We start from the raw sequence: 19,769 nt of genomic DNA, 5'->3' as shown, positions 1-19,769 counted from the left end.
ACAAAAATCTATAAAATTGATGTTATCTTCTTTCCTCCTTTTTCTTAACCTGGGCGGGGGGGGGGGGGTTGTGTGTGCGCGCGCGCGCGTGCTGGGGGTGAGAAGGAGTGTGAATATCTGTCCTGCCTAGCTTACCGGAGTTGCTGGAAGTACTAAACGTGTGAAATACTTGGCAGCACTCTACAACTGTAGTATCTCTATGTTTAAATCTCTTCTTCCTTGAGCAGCCAGACACACCAGTTCCTAAGTTCTATGCCGGTTTAGTAAAACACTTTGCTTTTCCTAGTTCCAAAATAATTAAGTGGGCACTGTAGAGGCAAGGCCTGGTAAGATTTTTATGATAGAACTGTGATATGGAGTTGATCCCAGAAAGTCTTTTCCTAGGATTTTCTTAGGAGTCCTTTAACTAGCTTTTCCAACTCCTTTTAAAAACTAGCCCATAGGTAAGGAGTTTCCCAGGCTCCGCCCCCACCAATCCTACAAGCTCTAGAAGCTCTAGAGGACTAGAACCGGGGACGAAGGGGCCTTCTATACATACAGGAGTCAGGGTTTGCAAGGCTGTTTAGAAATATAAGTCGGGGCAGGGGTCTCTGGCCACATTTCTCCCCGGTTAGCCCTCAGCGCGTCCAGCCCTACTTTGTCTTCTCCCTGGGATTGGGTGAACCGCGGACCAGAGGTTGTACGTGACAAGACGGCCTCTTTTATCTCCGCCTTCGCTTCCACTGCCCTCTCCTACCCAGCACCATAGTTCTCTACCCGTGGGACCCGCCCGTCTGGGGACGGTGGATTCTTTTATCTCCCGGGTGCGCCCCTGCAGGCGGCGATAGGAGCCGGGACTACAGCTCCCGGCATTCTACGCCGGGGAGCCGACCCGGTAGTAGCTCTTTTCCGGCGAAGTTTCCCTCTGCCTGCGCCGCTCGCTGCCCGCTGTTCGGGACTCCAGGGGGCTCAGGGGCCTGTCTGCGGGAGGTGGGTACTGCCCAGGGTGACAGTGCGGGAGCATGGCCATGCACCTGGGCAAGCTGAGCGCGAGCCCCTGCTGGCTCGCGGCGCGGGGCGGCTGCGGGGAGCTGCGCTCTTGGTCCCTGCGCTGCGCGGCCGGACGCTTCTGCCGTCCCCCTAGCACCGCTTGCCCAGAGCAGAGCCGCGGGCTGGGGTACGGCCCTACTGCGGGAGGCGGCCCCCGGCTGAGGACCGGGCTGGCCGCGGGGCTGGCGGGGCTGGCCGGGCTGGCCGCCGCAGCCTTCGGGCACGTGAAGCGGGCGGAGATGGTGAGCAAGAGCTCGGGGGCGCCGAGCCCCTCGCCGGGGAGGCCGGAGGAGGAGGACGACGAGCTGGCCCGCCGCTGCAGCTGCTTCATGGCCTCGCCTGTGACGGACCTGCACGAGCTGCGGAGGAGGCCGGGCGACATGAAGACCAAGATGGAGCTGCTGATCCTGGAGACCCAGGCCCAGGTGTGCCAGGCGCTGGCACAGGTGGACGGGGGCGCCCGCTTCTCTGTGGACCGGTGGGAGAGGAAGGAAGGTGAGGAGGTCGGCCCCTAGCGGGAGGTGGAGATGGGGAAGAGAGGTCGGGGCTTTAGTTTGCAGGCAGAAAATGACTCGGAATAGGGGATGGGAGTAAGGAAAGGGGTACCTACACAACGGCTGCTAGGTTAAAAGGGACACCTTTAAAACGATTGACAGGGTCATCAGACCTCAGCTTGCAGGTGTGGACCCAGATCTGCTGTCACTCTAATACTGGGCATTTAAAAAATCTTTGCAATTTTATATGGCATTTTTCATACAAGTCTTAAGGTCAGTTTTAGCCAACAGGCTTGGATGTCCAAGGTTGTAACTGAGCATAGATTTTCTCCACATTTCCTCTGCTTCTCTGGGTGCGTTTACCCTTTCTTTTCCTTTGGAGGTGGAAAAAGAAAGTCATCTCTTTACTAAGGGTCAACCAGTCTCCTCCAGCTGAGGGAGTTATTGTGTCATTGTGTCTTTTCCCCAGGTTGCTCAAGAAATCTTTGACCTGGTTTGTCAGTAGTTCTGCCAAATGCACCCATCAGATTTCGTGCCAGGAAAATCTTTATTTCCACTGGTAAAATACTTAAGTATTAAAACCTAGTTCTTATAGCGTCCTACATTCATGACCATGTTATTGCCTAATACAGTGAAACCTTACATCTTGGTCATAAACTTAAAGGATTTCTGATTCTTCTTACCTGGGACTACTGCAGCAACTTATCAGCTGATTTGGGGCTGTGATACTGCCACATTTATTTTAAATGAAGTTAAAGCTGGTTTTCATAGTGTTTTCCATCTTGTAATTTTTTTTTTAATTAATTTATTTTTGGCTGTGTTGGGTCTTGGTTGCTGCGCGCAGGTTTTCTCTAGTTGTGGTGAGCGGGAACTACTCTTTGTTGGGGCGCGTGGGCTTCTCATTGGGGTGGCTTGTTGCAGAGCACAGGCTCTAGGCGCGTGGGCTTCGGTAGTTGTGGCACATGGGCTCAGTAGTTGTGGTGCACGGGCTTAGTTGCTCCGCGGCATGTGGGATCTTCCAGGACCGGGGCTCGAACCCGTGTCCCCTGCATTGGCAGGCAGATTCTTAACCACTGTCACCAGGGAAGTCCTCCATCTTCTAATTTTTTAAGTGAAGACTGTTGAATCAGTACACAACCTGGACTAGCTGTGTGACCTTCAGTAGTTACTTTTTGTGCCTCTGTTTCCTCATCTATGAAATGAAATTATAAATAACCTATGAATGTATTAATAAGGATAAAATAAGGTGTATATGTATGAAGTGCTGCAAATATCGTTTGATGCTTAGAAAGCACCGAGACAAATTGTTTGGGCCACTTACTAGTTGTGTGTTTTTGGAGAGAGTATTTTGCCTTTCTGGGCCTCAGTTTTCTCATTTGAAATATACAAGGGTCGTACTGCATCATCTCATGTCCCATCCAGCTCTAAAAATTTTTAGAAATAAAACGAGCCAAACAAAGCTTCGTGAAACAATTACCTCTCGTGGTACCTCTAGTGTTTTCAAAAAACAAGCCAGCTACTAGTAGTAAAGCTCATATGCCTAAATGTTAATGTGTCTCACTCAGTTCAAGCTTCCGAATTCCTTAAGCATTTCAGTATCTGTTTTTTAATTAGCTGTAAACAAAATTAAAAGGCAGACAGCACACTGAGAAAAAGCAATTGAAACAATATGGAGCTCTTAAATTTGACAATACTGGAACACTCTTTGAATGTACTTATTCCTGTTTTTAATCTTAGCTTTCTCTAATGTATCACAACCAACAGCTGCCATTCTGAACAGTCTTATTTGGAGGGAAACTATTCCAGTGATACATTTTAGATGATGACATGAGGATGCAGAAGAGTATTCGGTTGGGTGGTGTGGGGAGATAAAATATTCACCCATGATCAGTAGCAAAGGTCATAAAGCTAAGCTGGTTATCTAATTTTATTGTACTTAAAAATATGCTGATATTATGCAAGATTTGGAAAATAGAGGGGGAAAATAACTCCTAATCCCACCACCTTCGTGCAGCAGTTGTTTTTAACTTCGCATATACCCTTACATTCTCTCCTCATTTTACATTTCCATAAACAGGAGGTGGTGGCATCAGCTGTGTACTTCAAGATGGGCATGTTTTTGAAAAGGCCGGGGTGAGCATTTCTGTCGTTCATGGAAATCTTTCTGAGGAAGCAGCAAAACAGATGAGAAGCAGAGGAAAAAAGCTGAAGACGAAAGATGGTAAATCAGACAATCTCCTTTAATAGTCCCTTGTAAACCTTTTCTCCCCGCAAGTTTTATTTATAAAGTACATATTGCTCCTGTAAAATTCCATCTGGGTGCCTATGCCAGCTGAGCATGTTCACAATTACTTTTTTTTTTTAACATCTTTATTGGTGTATCATTGCTTTACAACGGTGTGTTCGTTTCTGCTTTATAACAGAGTGAACCAGCTATACATATACATATATCCCAATATCTCCTCCCTCTTGCGTCTCCCTCCCACCCTCCCTATCCCACCCCTCTAGGTGGTCACAAAGCACCGAGCTGATCTCCCTGGGCTATGCGGCTGCTCCCCACTAGCTATCGATTTTACATTTGGTAGTGTATATATGTCCATAGTTATGAAGAACCTAGGGGCAGGACAGGAATAAAGACACAGATGTAGAGAATGGACTTGAAGACACAGTTACATTTTTTTGTGTGTGTGGTGCGCGGGCCTCTCATTGTTGTGGCCTCTCCCGGTGCGGAGCACAGGCTCCGGACGCACAGGCTCAGCGGCCATGGCTCACGGACCTACCCGCTCTGCGGCATGTGGGATCTTCCCGGACCGGGGCACGAACCCGTGTCCCCTACATCGGCAGGCGGACTCTCAACCACTGCGCCACCAGGGAAGCCCGACACAGTTACTTTTTAAAAATTATATTTTAAGAGACAAATTGAAAATCAGCCTTTGAAAACTGATTCAGAAACCATGTTGGAGTTAATTTGTATCAAGCCAGGTGATCGAGTGCAGCTCACTGCATGTTTTACTTTACAGGTAAATTGCCGTTTTCTGCTATGGGTGTGAGCTCTGTTATCCACCCCAAGAATCCTCATGCTCCTACTATCCATTTCAACTACAGATACTTTGAAGTAGAAGAAGCTGACGGTAAGGGCTCTGTAGGTGTGGAAAGTATTACTGTGCAAAATGTGTATTTTAAAACACGTTAGGGGGCATAACATCTAAAATCAAGAAAAGATAAATACCATCTTAACTAGGTTTTTTGGGAAGCATGTGAAAGCTTATTCCTTGGCAGGTGCAATGGATTATTTATTAGATGTGAAAAGTGAAAGTGGTATTGGCTGGTCTCTGGCATCCCCATTTTCCTCCAGCACACAAGGAATGATTTAATGAACCCGAACTTAAAGTGCACACAGGGTTCTTTGCAAATATAAATTTATTACATCCAAAGGAAAACCTCACGTGCAATGTTAAGTTGCCATTGAGAACTTGCTTTTGGAAATTATTTTCCACACATGTAGCTTTGCCAGTCACTAGTGCATTGTCAGTGGCTTTAAGATGGGGTGCAATTGATCATGCTTCATTATGTAAATATATAGTTCCAGTCTATGTTTGCCATTAGCTAGGCCAGCTGTTACCCTGTCAGCACCTGTGCAGTGCACGCCCCTCCTTTTGGTGTCTCTGCAGGTGATGGCATTTAAAGCAATGTATTTAACTTTTCCTTTTGAGTAGTGTGCTGCATCTCAAAGTCCACATCAGAATCACATGTCTCGATTTGGTAGGTAACAAGCAGTGGTGGTTTGGTGGTGGATGTGACCTTACCCCAACATACTTGAACCAAGAGGATGCAGTGCATTTTCACAGGACTCTAAAGGAGGCTTGTGACCAGCATGGTCCAGATCTCTACCCCAAATTTAAAAAATGGTAGGTAAAGTTATTGAACTTGTCATGACCGCTAAGTATTTTCCATTCCTTCTGTAGATCCTGAAGGCACTACTGTGTCACTAAGTATCTTTTTCAGCTTATGAAGGTTGAACTGTTCCCTTTCTCCCTCCCTTCCTTCCTTTCACCAGAAGTGAGATACGAGTTTTAAGTGGCTTTAATACATTATTTTCTTAGGAATATTTGAATGTCTGTGATAAAAATTGGGCAGCAATATCATTTTTGATACCAGATGTTTTAGGATATAAACTTGAAGGTGATATATGCCTGAGAATCAGAGGCTTTTTAATCCTGAAGTGGGTTATTAAATTCTCATCCCACACGAGGATTATCATCTCGTTGTTGCCATGGAAATGTGTTAGGGCATGGGAAGGGTTGGAGAACTATTAGGAGAGGTGCAAATGTACCGGAGATTTTGGACAAGGGGAAAGTGGGATTGGAAACTTTGTGAAAGGAACTCTAATGGTAAAGAAAAAAGTTGTGAGGAGACCCAGGATATTTGGTAGATGTGGAATGGAGTCTGTGCATAAGTTGTTTGGAATAATAATGTACTCAACACTGCTTAGAGCTAATTGCCATTCTAGAAAAAGGAGGAACAGAAAGGGTTTTGGGGGTTTTTTTTTTTGCTTTGCTTTTAATGCTAATATTTGTGGAATCTTGATGTTATTTATCTAAGAATATGGAGTTCGGCTTTAAAATCCTCAGAAAATATAAGACATTTAAATAACCTCTCTTTGATTTGACATTACCACCAAACACTGGACAGCTGTGGACACACAGCTGTAGGATGAAGGGTTGTTTTTCTCTTACAAATCAGCTTCCTTTCAGGAGGAGGATTGGTGGGGTAGACATTCTCTCTTTTTTTTTTTTTGGTTTCCTTTTATTGCTGTTACTGAAGAACTTTATCTGAGTAGTATTAATAAAATATCTAGGATGAGGGCTAGCTAAAAAGTTTTGTTTTTTTTTTCTTTGCGGTACGCGGGCCTCTCACTGTTGTGGCCCCTCCCGTTGCGGAGCACAGGCTCCGTACGTGCAGGCTCAGCGGCCATGGCTCACGGGCCCAGCCGCTCCGTGGCATGTGGGATCTTCCCGGACCAGGGCACGAACCCGTGTCCCCTGCGTTGGCAGGCGGACTCTCAACCACTGCGCCACCAGGGAAGCCCTAAAAAGATTTTAGTATACATATTTAGTAAATCTCTTCATTTCATAATACCATGAAAAGAGATTTGGAAATAACATGATTTAGTTAAAGCTGGCTTTACAGCCTTGCTCAGGATATACTTTAATTCTGTTAATAAAATGTACCTATGAAGAAAAGCCAGGAAGTCACAGTCAAGGTGAATTATACCAGCACATCAGTTCTAGGGATTTGCATCTGCTGCCTTTTTTTTTTTTTTTAACTTTAAGCTATTAAGGCTGTTTTTAAGATAACCTTTTCAATAGTTTTTAGTTTTTGTTTGTACAGGTTTTCTATTTAGGAACCCTCATTATACAGAGATAATGAAAACTATTTCCAGGATGTAAACGATACTGCAAATTTCGCAATTAGGAAAGACTTAGGAAATCTGCTCTAGTAGGCACAGGTGGGGAAAGACTCAAGAACGAATTGATAGTTTCATGTGCTGGTTCACAGGGCAACCTTTAATGTTCTGAAGACTCTTATTCTCTGAACATTTCCTTCCACCAACCCTCCCCTGAGTTATGCATGCTATAGAGTCATCACATTTTATTGCCGAAAGAGACCTTAGAGATAATTTACTCTACCTTCCTTTGGTGAATAAGAACTGATTCAGACAGCTTAGGGGTTAGTACTCCATCAAGGACCTGGTTTGTGTCATTGTTGATAGAGGATTCCTTCCTGCTGCAAAAGTAGCAGTGCTTCTGAGGGCAGCAGCACCACTTGTTTTAAGAAATACAGTGCTTTAAAAAAAAGAAGGAAATACAGTATTAATAGTGGACTGTTTCTTTTCAGTAAAGGTCTTAGAGTGCCACATCTTCAGATAGACATGTATTAGCTTGCCTGCTGCTTTGTAGGTAAAAGTGTAAGCATTTTCTTCATTGTTGATAACTGCAGGAAATCTGTCTAAAACTCTAGTTTCATTTTCAGATGTGGACAAAAAGTAAGGGCGCTGTGCTGGCATTAGTCAGGGATGGTGCTCTAAGCTGAAATGCTCACACTGATTTTCATGTCTGTCTGTTTTTTTCTCTTTGGTCCCTGATTTGGCCTTGCTGTATTTTCCAGGTGTGACGATTACTTTTTTATAGCCCATCGTGGGGAGCGGAGGGGCATCGGGGGTATCTTTTTTGATGACCTTGACTCTCCATCCAAGGAGGAGGTCTTTTGCTTTGTGCAGAGCTGTGCCCAGGCTGTCATTCCTTCTTATATCCCCCTTGTGAAAAAGCACTGTGATGACTCCTTCACCCCCCGGGAGAAGTTGTGGCAGCAGCTCCGGAGAGGACGGTGAGTGACCGGAGAATGAACCGTCTCATTGTATAACTCTGGGGGGGTAGGAGGTCGGGAAGTGGGGCAGCCGTAATAAGAGTGGATGATATGTTGTCTTGGGCAGATACTTTGTCAGAGTTTTGTTAATATTCACCCTAATTTCTTTTCATAACTAGATAAATATCAAGTGAATTAAGAAACATTGTATAAAATAGTATTATAAAAAGAGCAAAGTTTGTTTAACTTGTGTGTGCATTAGAGAACCATATTAGGCCTATAGTAAGAACTTGTTGAATTTATTTCTGCTGATTTCTTATAGTTTCTTCTAGCAATACCTTCCAGCCTTACACCAAGATAGGGGAATCATTTAATGTGTTTGCTGCTTTGTAAATTTGGAATCACACATTTTTTTCATTTATCTTTAGGTTTCCATGGAAGGTGTTACGATGAAAATAATCACTTCAGAAATTATTTAAACTTAATGATAATATTTATTAATTAAGGAGAAGTTAATATGTGCTGGCTAATATGTTAGGCAGTTTGCATCTAAATTTCTTCACAAAGCTGTGAGATTGGTGTAATTATCATCATTTTACAGATGAGAAAACTTAGCAAAGTAAGTCCCTTGCCCAAGTTTACACAGCTAGTAAATAAAAGATCCCATTTGTGGAACCAGGTCATCGTGCCTTCAAAACTTGCAGACTTTCTTAGATGTGAATGAAGTTAAGTAGGTCTTACTTCTGACTGTGATGCTCACCTTAGCCACCCTGCGTTGTGCACTCAGCTTGGTGAGCTCAGTTGGGTGACCAGCGTGAGGTCATCTTCAGCAGGGGTGTGATTGTGAATCAGCTCCAAATTATCCAGTCTTCCCTCTCACAGCGGTTTCTCATTACCATCTTAATTGCACGTGTACTACTGGTCCATGGCTATAAAATGGATTTTCTCATTTATGTTAATTTTGTCTCAGGCATATGAAACTTTGGGTACTTAAGGAGGTAAAGCTAAAAGGTCAACTTAGATAATGTTCAAAGTCTCAAGGTAAATGTTTGTTGTTTATTCTTTCTTAGGACTACCTCTGCTTGCTTGCTCCCTGTTTATAAACTTGGGAAAATGAGAATTGATTAAGTGTTCTTTTTAGACAGTTCTTTAACAATGCATCTGTTTTGGGACATCTTTTTTTTTTTTTTTTTGGTCCCATGATTTCCCAGATAAACCTTTACCACTCCTTCCCTTCACTTGAGTTGATTAGGTGCCTCCTATGGCTAGGGACCATGCTGGGAAAAGCTCACAGTTTAGTGGGGAAGACCATCCTAAGAGGATAATTTACAGCTCTGTGGAAACAACAACAACAAACTCCAATAAAAAACAAACAAGAAACTAAAAAAAGAAAAAAAAAAAACTCTGTGGAAAGTGCAATGTTCTAGTTTTGCATAAGATTTCTCACGCAAAGCTGGCAGGTTTTGTGAATATTAATGAGGTGTAAAGCCTTGAAAACTTCTTGGACATAGGAATGATGTTTTATTTTGTTTGTTTTGTTTTTTATTATTAATTGACAACATGTTTTGAAAGCTCCATTTGTGTGTATCATTTCATGTCCGTGTTTTTTGAATTAGGCAGAAGTGTGGGGTATTAGGTTGATTTTCTGTGGTGTGGTGGGTGACTGTACTTTCAAAGAGAGGCTCCTTCTACCCCCCATATCTCTGGGCCTTAAAATGGCAGAAATCTCTGGGGCTTAAGATAACCCCAGCCCTTTGCTGCGGTTATGAGCCCTGTCTTCACTTTCTTACACGGCATTCATAACCCATTATCAGTATTACTCTTCCCCACTTCCTCGCATCCCCTTCTGTATGACTTTCCCCTGCAGTGGTTAGGCTGCTTCTCTTTTGACTTTGCAGCCTCTTACTTGGCTATCTCATTTAGTCTCTTGTCCTCAGTTACTACTATCATCTCCCCAGACCTTGAACCTCCAGTCTTAGTCTCCTTTTTTGTTTTGCTGTATTTTGGGAAAGGGAAACAGGATACAGTGTAGGTATCAGTAAAATTGAAGGGAGTGGTTAAGGTTCATAGTCTGTAGGTACCTCGGAGAGGATGAATGTATGGAAAGGATCAGAAACGTCAGAGCTAAGGAAAACCTGGTGAGAGTCAGGCTGATATACAGAAAGGAGCAATGTTCACTCAAAACAGAAAAGCAGCACAGGGATCCTATAGGGGCTCATTTGGGAGCTCCTTACAAGGGTCTTTGAACAAGACATCTGTACAAATAGAGAGTCACAGCCATCCCTTAAATATCATGTTTCAGGAGGGTAACATCAGGGGTGAAAAAGGGAGTTGAGAGACTGGAGTTCTTTTCCATGGTCTTAGGAAGAAGTTAAGAAGATTCATTTAAATTATCTTTTGAAACAGACATAAGAAGGTATTAAATAGTTATTAGTGCACAGAACTCAATCAGTGATAAATAAATGGTGAGGACTAGAAAGGGATCCATGACTGTAATTTATTTAAATTTTCTCAGAGCCTTTGGCAAGTTTCCACAGTGAAGCTTGCTTTCTAAAAATTGAAGGACTGTGGGAATCTAGAGAATATTTTTCTCTAGTTGTGATTCAATACAGTAACCCATGCATAAATGGTAATATCTGAGGGAAGTTTAGACCAAGAGAGTAGTTTCTGAGTGAGTTGAGAAATGATATGAAGGGGGACTATTGAAATTTTCAGATTTATGGATCATTCTCAATTCTTTTGGGTAGTAGAAATTATCTTTTGAAATCGGAGAGAAGAGACCCTTTTACAAAGGATCTCATGATGTTAAAGGCAATCACAGATTTTTAAGCTAGACAGAGTTTAGATATGACTCTGTGGCAGTTCATGGAAAACTAATATCCTGAACCAGGTTTTAGTTGATGCTAAGGACTGAGTACTGCAACTCAATCACTACCTTCTATTATGACTTTGTCATTAATTTGCAGGAAGACTGCTTATTAATGCTGTTAACTATTTTAAGAAAAGGAAATATCTAGAATATATTAGTAATTATTAATAGATTTCTGTAGTCTTTTCTTGGCTTTTCAATTACAACAGCCTTACACTGTCTTAGTTCGTGTGAGTTATTAGCAGTGAAATGAAGTCTTTGACTGTGAAGCATCTCAGGCTCTAGGCGAGGGCCAGAAAGAGCTGTTTTATCCTGATAAAGGGTGCCATTTGCTTTTCTTAATTGTTTTTGTGCCTTCAAGTTCTAAGCTTTGTGTTCATTCTGTTTATCTATTGGAAAACATAACCTTATTGTTTTGTAACTGCTCTATGTTGGGGCTGAATGTATATCCTATTGTTTGTTGGATAGAATAGCCTTTTCTTTAGGCCTTTACAGATGGCGAAAACTCAACTGACGAGACTGGTGTTTTCTCTGCCAGTTCCAACTGATGGGGTGGGAGGTGGTGGGAAGGTGCCCCCCCTTTAAGTATTTGTTCTGGACTAATCTTAAGAAAGGGTTTACTCAGGCAACCCTTAATCTTATTTGATGTCTTTATGTCAGGTATGTAGAATTTAACCTGCTGTATGATCGGGGTACAAAGTTTGGCCTCTTCACTCCAGGATCCAGGATCGAAAGCATCTTGATGTCTTTACCTCTCACCGCCCGGTAAGAATAACTCATAAGAATAATAGTTATTCCCTAACCCCACAATCCTCTAATCCCCACAAAACATGGACATTGACACCACAAATGTCTTTCCTAAAGACTTCATTGGTTTTGACTTCGCTGCCTGTATAAGAAAATCACAGGCAGATCACAGGAAAATCAAATTGGTTTTTTTAAGGGGTAGCAGGATAAATGATGTAGCTTTATATGTGAGAGCAGGGAAAGGATAGAGGGAGTGAGAAGATAGGGTGGATGATGGTGTCTAGGGAGCTCGATTGACTGTTCCTACTTGGTAATTTTCTAGGAAGAGCTATGAGCAAAGCAGATTTATATGAACATAACAGCTCTTTAATTTTATTGGAAATGATTGTACTTGTGGGGAAAGGTCCTATTCTCCACTATGAAGTAGTAAGCTTGTATGAAAGTATGCGGGATTATTTCAGATGCTTTACGTGCTGCCTTGGTGTGCTTCCATAAAGGTTAATTCAGTCTCTGTGGGGAATTTTAAAATCTATTTATGTTGGTGCTATTAGGTTAATAAAGATCTACAGTTGACTTTTTTGGCTTTGAGGAAGTGAGAATGGTGTGTATCCAGACTGAAACAGAAAAGATCAGAAAAAATAATGACCGTTGCTTGTTTTAGAAGAGCTAGAATCTTCTTTTCTCCATGAGTTTAAATATCCAAATAAGAATGGACTGGCTGGCATTGAAGGTCTGCCCTGTGTCATTCTGCAGTGCAGATCTAGCCTTGTGAGATCAGTACCCTCTACCATTGTCACTACATTCAGAATGACATTGGTCTGTCCTTGTTTAGTTGTTGTTCGTGGGCTCTCATGTCCTTGGCTGGATTCTCATGCACATCACTGTTAGGTGTTCTTGCCACCCTAGAGGCAAGATGTGATTAAAAAGTAGACATGAGATCTTAAGGCCTCGGGTAGTCTACCTGATCTGTGCTGGCGTCTAATTATAATGCACATTCCAAACTGCAGGTAAGGGCGGATTATAAATCAATCCCTTGCTCAACTGAATAACATTAATGCAACAGGTTATTTTTAGCTTCTTAAAGTCTGCACCAGGGGTCTGCAAACTTAAGGCTTCAGGACAAATCTAGGTCCACTTGTGTTTATGTACAGCCCTTAAGCTAAGAATGGAATTTACATTTTTAAAGGATTATTAAAAACAAACAAAAAAGGAATAGGCAAGAGACTGCAAAAGGTATGTGGCCCCAAGAGCCTAAGGTATTTATTATGTGGCCCTTTACAGGAAAAGTTTGCAGCCTCTGATCTAAACCAGTGTTTGCCAGATTTCATACTACAGTTTGACCATTTTGACCATATTTGTAGATTTATATATAATCTGAGGTATTATTTTCTTAAATTTTATACTCTTAGTTTTTTCAGAGAGAAAATTAAAGGCAAACCAACATTTTTGTCATAAATAGAAAGTAACACATTAAAATAAATGCCAAAGTACTAAGCTAAAAAAAAATTGCCCATGGATCACCTGAGGTTCTATACTTTATGAAACCCTGGTTTATAGTAAAAGTATGTTTTGGCTCTGGAATATTAATATTAGCTAGAGTATGCTTAGGAATTATTAAGAAACTTTATTTCTTTAGCAGCAAATATTTTTTAAAAGCCTAATGGAGACAAAGAGGTATAAGTCTTTTTATTACTCTTAGAATTTTATTTTTCATTTATTTTAGATAAAGAGCTATGTATGTTGTTTATTTATTTTTTATTGTTATTACGTTTTTTGCTTCTGTTTTGAACCTGCATAGATGGGAGTACATGCATTCACCCTCAGAGAACTCCAAAGAAGCTGAAATTCTGGACGTTTTGCGCCATCCGAGGGACTGGGTGCATTGATGCAGGCAGAGCAGTCTCCCTAGGGTCTAGGGGACACACAATGGGCCCCCTGCTCCACTGGCTGGCACCACCGCCACTGTGTGGCACTTAGTTACCTGTGTCTCAGAGCTCCAGTCTTCTCCGCCATGGAGTCTGCCTCCTTTTCTGGTGAAATGTGTTTTAAGCACCACAAGCTTCCGCTGGATGCTGTCAGTGATGGGTGTTGAGGTGGCAGCTTGTCAGAGTCAACTGGTTGATGTAAAACTCGTTTATACTTTTAGAATCATTTTATATGACTAGTTTACAAACAGTGACAATTTCCAAGAATTGGTTTAGGGGATCTAAATATTAGAATTTGTATCAGGAAACTTCACATGTTATTTTTGTTTCATATATTTTTTAAAGGTTTAGTTTTAGCCACAAAAATCTGTTGTGGGACAAATTTTATTTTCATTAATTCAAGGAGATTGAGACTAGTAATTTTAGAAAGCAACTGGAAATGAAAGTAAAAATTTTACTTTGTCATTACTGAAGTTTCTTTGGTCATAATCTTTATATATCTTTCTCTAGAGATCATAATATTGTAAAATATTCACTTTTGTAATGATATTTAGGAATACTTGAAATTTTCTTAGTCTCTGCATGTGTTACAATTCAGTGATGACCTATAGTTAACTCTAAAATGACATCACTGTTATTTAAACGAGGGATATCTAAGTTGTAATTTTGATTTTTGTAGAACTATAATTTGTTGATGCTGAGATTCTTTGCACTTTTGAATGTGAAAAGCTTATACCCTTGGATTCTGATACTTCAAAATTTCTATTCCAGGCATTTCTGTATGGAGGTTTAGACTAAGAACAATCCTGGGGATGTTGTGAATTTAGGAAATGAGAAACATTTTCCTTCTCTAATTGAAGCAGACATAACTAGTGTAAGAAGCATGTAGGCATTTTATAAATATATTTCGAATATGGACTAATTGAAATAGTCCTCTTTTTAAATGAGAGATTCTGTAACTTTTATCTTTGCTCTTAAGAGAAAATCACAACAGAGTTCTCAAGACTTCTGTGTTCATATAATAATGTGACTGTTTTATTCATAATATATTGAAGTTTGTAAGGAATGTTATCTTCCTACATATTATTAAGCATTATCTTGGAATACGTTGAATGTATGATCATGTGTGACTCTGTAGAGCTGGAAAATGTATGAATTCTTCAACTCTTAGAACAGGTGTGCTGATAAATTTTATTATGAAATATGACTAAAAAATGTTTGTATTTTTCATTTTTTCCAGGGTAATTGACATAGGGAAGATAAATATTTCTTAGTACTAAAACCATAGTTCCTCATTCCTAGGTATTTTACCCAAGAAAAATATAAGTTTTGCAGTTGAATTTTCATAGCAGCTTTATTCTCAGTAGCCAAAATTTAGAAATAACACAACTGCCCATCAGCAGGTGAATGGATAAACAAGTTATAATATATCCATATGTTAAAATACTACTCAACAATGAAAAGGAACATCTATTGATAAAGGCAAGAACATGGGTGAATATCAGAAAGTCATTATGCCAAGTGAAAGAAGCCAGACACAGAAGAGCACTAGCCCCAGTGGTTATGTAGTGTCACATCCTTCACATTCTGTTGGTTACAAGTGAGTCGCTAAGAACAGCTCCCAATTCACCGGGGAGGGAATGAGACCCCAGCTCTCAATGGGAGGAGTGTCAAGGATTTGTGATCATCTTCAAAACCACCACATAGCCTTTCACACCCAAAACCACAAAATAGATTTGGCATTCCCTCCCTTATTGCCCTAATCAAATCCTGTTGAGTCCGCCTTTGAAATGTTTCTTATTTACTGCCTCTGTCCCCTGCCATGACTCTACTTTGGTTCCACATTCCCTCTCACCTGAATGTTTGCCATACCCTACCTGCCTCTGGTCACTCTGACCTCCATTCTCTCCCTTCAGAATTACTTCACCGAATAGGAAGCAACCTAAGTGTCCATCGACAGATGAATGGATAAAGAAGATGTGGCACATATATACAATGGAATGTTACTCAGCCATAAAAAGAAATGAAATTGAGTTATTTGTAGTGAGGTGGATGGACCTAGAGTCTGTCATACAGAGTGAAGTAAGTCAGAAAGAGAAAAACAAATACCATATGGGAACACATATATATGGAATCTAAAAAAAAAAAAAAAAAAAAAAAAAGGTTCTGAAGAACCTAGGGGCAGGACAGGAATAAAGTCGCAGATGTAGAGAATGGACTTGAGGACACAGGGAGGGGGAAGGGTAAGCTGGGACGAAGTGAGAGAGCGGCATGGACTTATAAGTACTACCAAATGTAAAATAGCTAGCTAGTGGGAAGCAGCCACATAGCACAGGGAGATCGGCTTGGTGCCTTGTGACCACCTAAAGGGGTGGGAAGAGGGAGGGTGGGAGGGAGATGCAAGAGGGAGGAGATATGGGAATCTATGTATATATGTAACTGATTCACTTTGTTATAAAGCAGAAACTAACACACCACTGTAAAGCAATTGTACTCCAATAAAGATGTTTAAAAACAAAGAATTACTTCACTGAATACCATTCTTAACTGCCCTCCTCAAATATTTTAAGCATCCTCCCTTCTCCTACAGAAAAGTTTCTGAACTCAATCTGACATTGAAAGCAATCCACCATTTGACACAGACCTCTCTTTCCAGCCTTCTTCTCCGTGCCTCCCCTGCGCTTCAGCCGCAGACTGCATATCACCGCTCTGCATTTTTCTGAACATTCTCCAAGTCTCTTCCATCTGACCTGTGCTCAGGCTGCTGCTGTCTCTGCTTGGAATCTCTTTTTGTCCCCTTCAGCACATTTTACCTTTAGTATTGCTGTCATCACAGTCTGTATTCATATAGTCACTCAGAGTACACTGTACTTTAAAATATTTAAGGTGGGTCTTTCCTCATTTATAAAGTCTGCTACCTTATGAATGACCTGTTAACCTTTGTCTTCCAACATTGTTTTGCAATAGTATATTGTGGTATCAAGCTTAATATTGTTTTACTTTACAACTGTCTCATTCCTAGTCTGTGAAGATACAAGTTCCCAGTAAACATCTTTTAAGAGCCCATTTAGAAATTGTTTTCAAGGATGTTTGTATTATCCCTGCCACAAATATTAACTATGTATTTGAAATCCCACATTTAAAGAAAGTTGGTCCTTCTTTCCAAAGAAACACACATGTAAATTCCAGGTTCATAATAAACCTACATTAGCACATTCAAGATAGTGAAGCTTGGACAGGCTTGACTAAGTATCATTACATTGTAACCTGAAACTGAGTCATGGGTCATGCAATGTAAAACCTCTCAGACTTGTTTCTACAGGTGGTTTTATGCCAGATACACACCAGCATATACCAGCAGAGCAAGGTAATTGCATTCCCATCTTCCAATCTCTGCACTTGGTTTTGATTCCACAAGTTAAACTCATCAGTATTTTAAAGTATCCTTCACCTATTAATTCCTGTTCACATTTCAAAACATGTTTGAATGTTAAAACTGGGCATAATCTAATCCACCATGGTTTCAATGAGTTGACACAAATTCAGTTACTTAGGAAAGCAAATTGACTTTGTGGTCATTTAGAGTTGCCACATTGACTCTGTCATGGATGTATTTTCTTAAGAGATGGTTAGGAAGGTACAAAACTAAAGTTTCACAATTAAGTTGTACTAGTTGAATGTCTCTATTATTTACCAGCAAGTGAATAGTGCTTTTTTTCGGCGGTACGCGGGCCTCTCACTGTTGTGGCCTCTCCCGTTGTAGAGCACAGGCTCCGGACGCGCAGGCTCAGCAGCCATGGCTCACGGGCCTAGCTGCTCCGCGGCATGTGGGATCTTCCCGGACCGGGGCACGAACCCGTGTCCCCTGCATCGGCAGGCGGACTCTCAACCACTGCGCCATCAGGGAAGCCCAATAATACATTTTTTAAGTAAAAGTCTTCGTAGAGATTTGTCTATGCTTAGGGCTGGTCAAACTTCCAGTTTCTGACTTGATGAGGCAGCCTGAGGCTTTTAGAATACTCCATGCCTTCTGCTTGACATCGCTCTAACCATGAGTGTAATATGCAAAATTTCAACCCAATTTATCAATTTCTTGTAGTTCAAGTTGTTTAACTACGAAAAATAACTAATTCAGTAGATATTCTCAAAGGACATTTAAAATAATATCGATATTGTCAACTGAAAAAAAATGCACAACCTAAAAGTTTTTTGGGTTTTTTTGGGATATGCGGGCCTCTCACTGCTGTGGCCTCTCCAGTTGCAGAGCACAGGCTCCGGACGCGCAGGCTCAGCAGCCATGGCTCACGGGCCTAGCCGCTCCGCGGCATGTGGGATCTTCTCGGACCAGGGCACAAACCCGCGTCCCCTGCATTAGCAGGCGGACCCCCAACCACTGCGCCACCAGGGAAGCCCTAAAAATAATGTTTTATTCGGTGACCTTACTGAGCACTATAGCCCAGGATGGCGGCCTCTCAGGTAGCTCCGAGGAACAGTTCCAAAGAGGAAAGGGAGCAGCCAGGATATAGAGGAGTTTTTGCTGGAAAGAAAAGCAAAACTAGTCGAACATCAAAAGATTACTGCTAATCACAAAAAATCCCAGACATCTCAAGGTAATGATTTTACTGCCTTTTTATGTATGAGAAGACGCAAGAGTCTGGGCTCATTGAAATGATTCCTTTGCATTTTAACTATCTAAGGCCGGTATCCTGTTTTTCTCCATCCTGAATTCCCCTCAGGGTGTACTGTTGGGGGCAGCTGCAGTGGCTGATAGCTTTATGGCCAAAACATCCTTTGTTTACAGAAATGGCAGGTGACATTGTCCACAATATCAATACAAATTAACATACTTCTGCTGAGAGTAATTTTTAATTCTTTAATGTGTACTTGATCTTATTATGTGCTATTCAACAAGAGAGTGGTACTTAAAAATAATGTACACATATCAATGAAAGAAAGAATAAGCACCTCCTTTTCATCTTTACCTCCCTCCCTGTTTTAGTAATGTGAGGGAGATACGGTATCTCTCTTGTAATAGCAAAAGGTGGTCTGCTCAGCTCTACCTAGCTGTCCCTGCTGTGCTCTCTCAGACAGAATTCCTGCCTCTCAGAACCCGTGAGCATAATAGAATGGTTGCTGTTTTATGTCACTACATTTGAAGTGGCTTGTTAAACAGCAATGTATAACTAGAACAGGTTGGATGCCATTAAAAAATAAGGAGAGTGAATTTGATCAGCCTGGCTTGCCTGCAAGGTACCTCTACCAGTATTTGGAGATGAGTCTAAAGCTCAGGAGAAAGAAATGTAGTCTAGAAACATATTTACCAGTTGTTTGTGTGAAGGCGATAATTGAAAAAGTAGGTGAGCCATCTGAGGAAGTACATGCAGTGTAATAAGAAAGGAGAGTCAGAGAGTGAACTGGGGGCACAGAAGTGAGCGGGGAAAAAGGTGTCAAGAAAGGGTCCTGAGAGCAGCTCACTGAGCAAATGGAATAGGGAAGAAGGGAATCAAAAGGGACAAGTTGGGTGTGATTTTAATAAGGGTGAAAACATTACCATGTTTCTACATATAAGAGAATATATTAAAATAATAAATGCTCCAAGTTACATGTTTGATAAATTAGGAATGAAGTTCAGATTTTTAGAAATCCTAATCTATAAATTACCAAGGTCTTCTCAGGTACTAAAATTACTTCCATTGACATATCAGAGTGTCTCCAGTTTCTCAAGTTCTGTTTGATTATGAAATTCCTTAAAGAACCAGTAGGTGGAGCCCATTTGCTCAAGAAAATCTAATCCCGAGTGTTGGGTTTTGTTTTTGCCGGTGGGTGGGGAGGAGAAATTGAAGAGGAAGGGGTCATGAGAGAGGCACAGAATAGGACAGCAAAGAGGAGACGAAGGAAAGGAGAGAAGATGAGAGAATGAAGATCTCTCCTTCATTGAACTATGGTATTGTTAGGTTATCTGAAGGAGTTATCACATATTTAACCAAGCACAGTTAAGTCGACTGTGATGTTTCTATCTTGTCAAATGGCTCCACTGTGTTTCATTTCTCCCTTTAGTACAAAGAGATTCTGAAATTGGCAATGTCTATAATCCCAATAATTTTCAATATGTAAAGCAGGGTCTTCATCTTGAGTTCCTAGGGAATTCCTGAATTGTGAGGTGCCTGAAATCATGAGAAAATGTGTGCATTTTTCTTAGAGTTCGTAATGTTAATTTGACTCTCAGAAGGATACATGCTTCTGAAAAGATTGAGGATACTCATCTAAATCAAGAGGGTGTCTATACTGCCACACACCCGCCCCCCCCCCGGTGGGGGGCAATGTGATAATTCAGTGAGG

At 41.3% G+C, this 19,769-nt stretch overlaps 1 protein-coding gene across 1 annotated transcript; it reads left to right on the top strand.

Annotated features, from left to right (window-relative positions):
• The first annotated feature begins 870 nt into the window (after positions 1 to 870).
• On the top strand, positions 871 to 14,635 carry CPOX (coproporphyrinogen oxidase). The gene is made up of 7 exons (XM_007459880.1): positions 871 to 1,524; positions 3,601 to 3,744; positions 4,544 to 4,654; positions 5,290 to 5,431; positions 7,692 to 7,910; positions 11,419 to 11,523; positions 13,304 to 14,635. The coding sequence occupies exons 1-7, from the start codon at positions 1,002 to 1,004 to the stop codon at positions 13,389 to 13,391; spliced, it is 1,332 nt and encodes a 443-aa protein (XP_007459942.1). The 5' UTR covers positions 871 to 1,001; the 3' UTR covers positions 13,392 to 14,635.
• Positions 14,636 to 19,769: the final 5,134 nt, after the last annotated feature.

Source organism: Lipotes vexillifer, unplaced genomic scaffold (genome assembly GCF_000442215.2).
Source record: "Lipotes vexillifer unplaced genomic scaffold, Lipotes_vexillifer_v1.1 scaffold448, whole genome shotgun sequence".
Classification (NCBI taxonomy): domain Eukaryota; kingdom Metazoa; phylum Chordata; class Mammalia; order Artiodactyla; family Lipotidae; genus Lipotes; species Lipotes vexillifer.
This window is presented reverse-complemented; position numbering and strand designations above follow the sequence as displayed.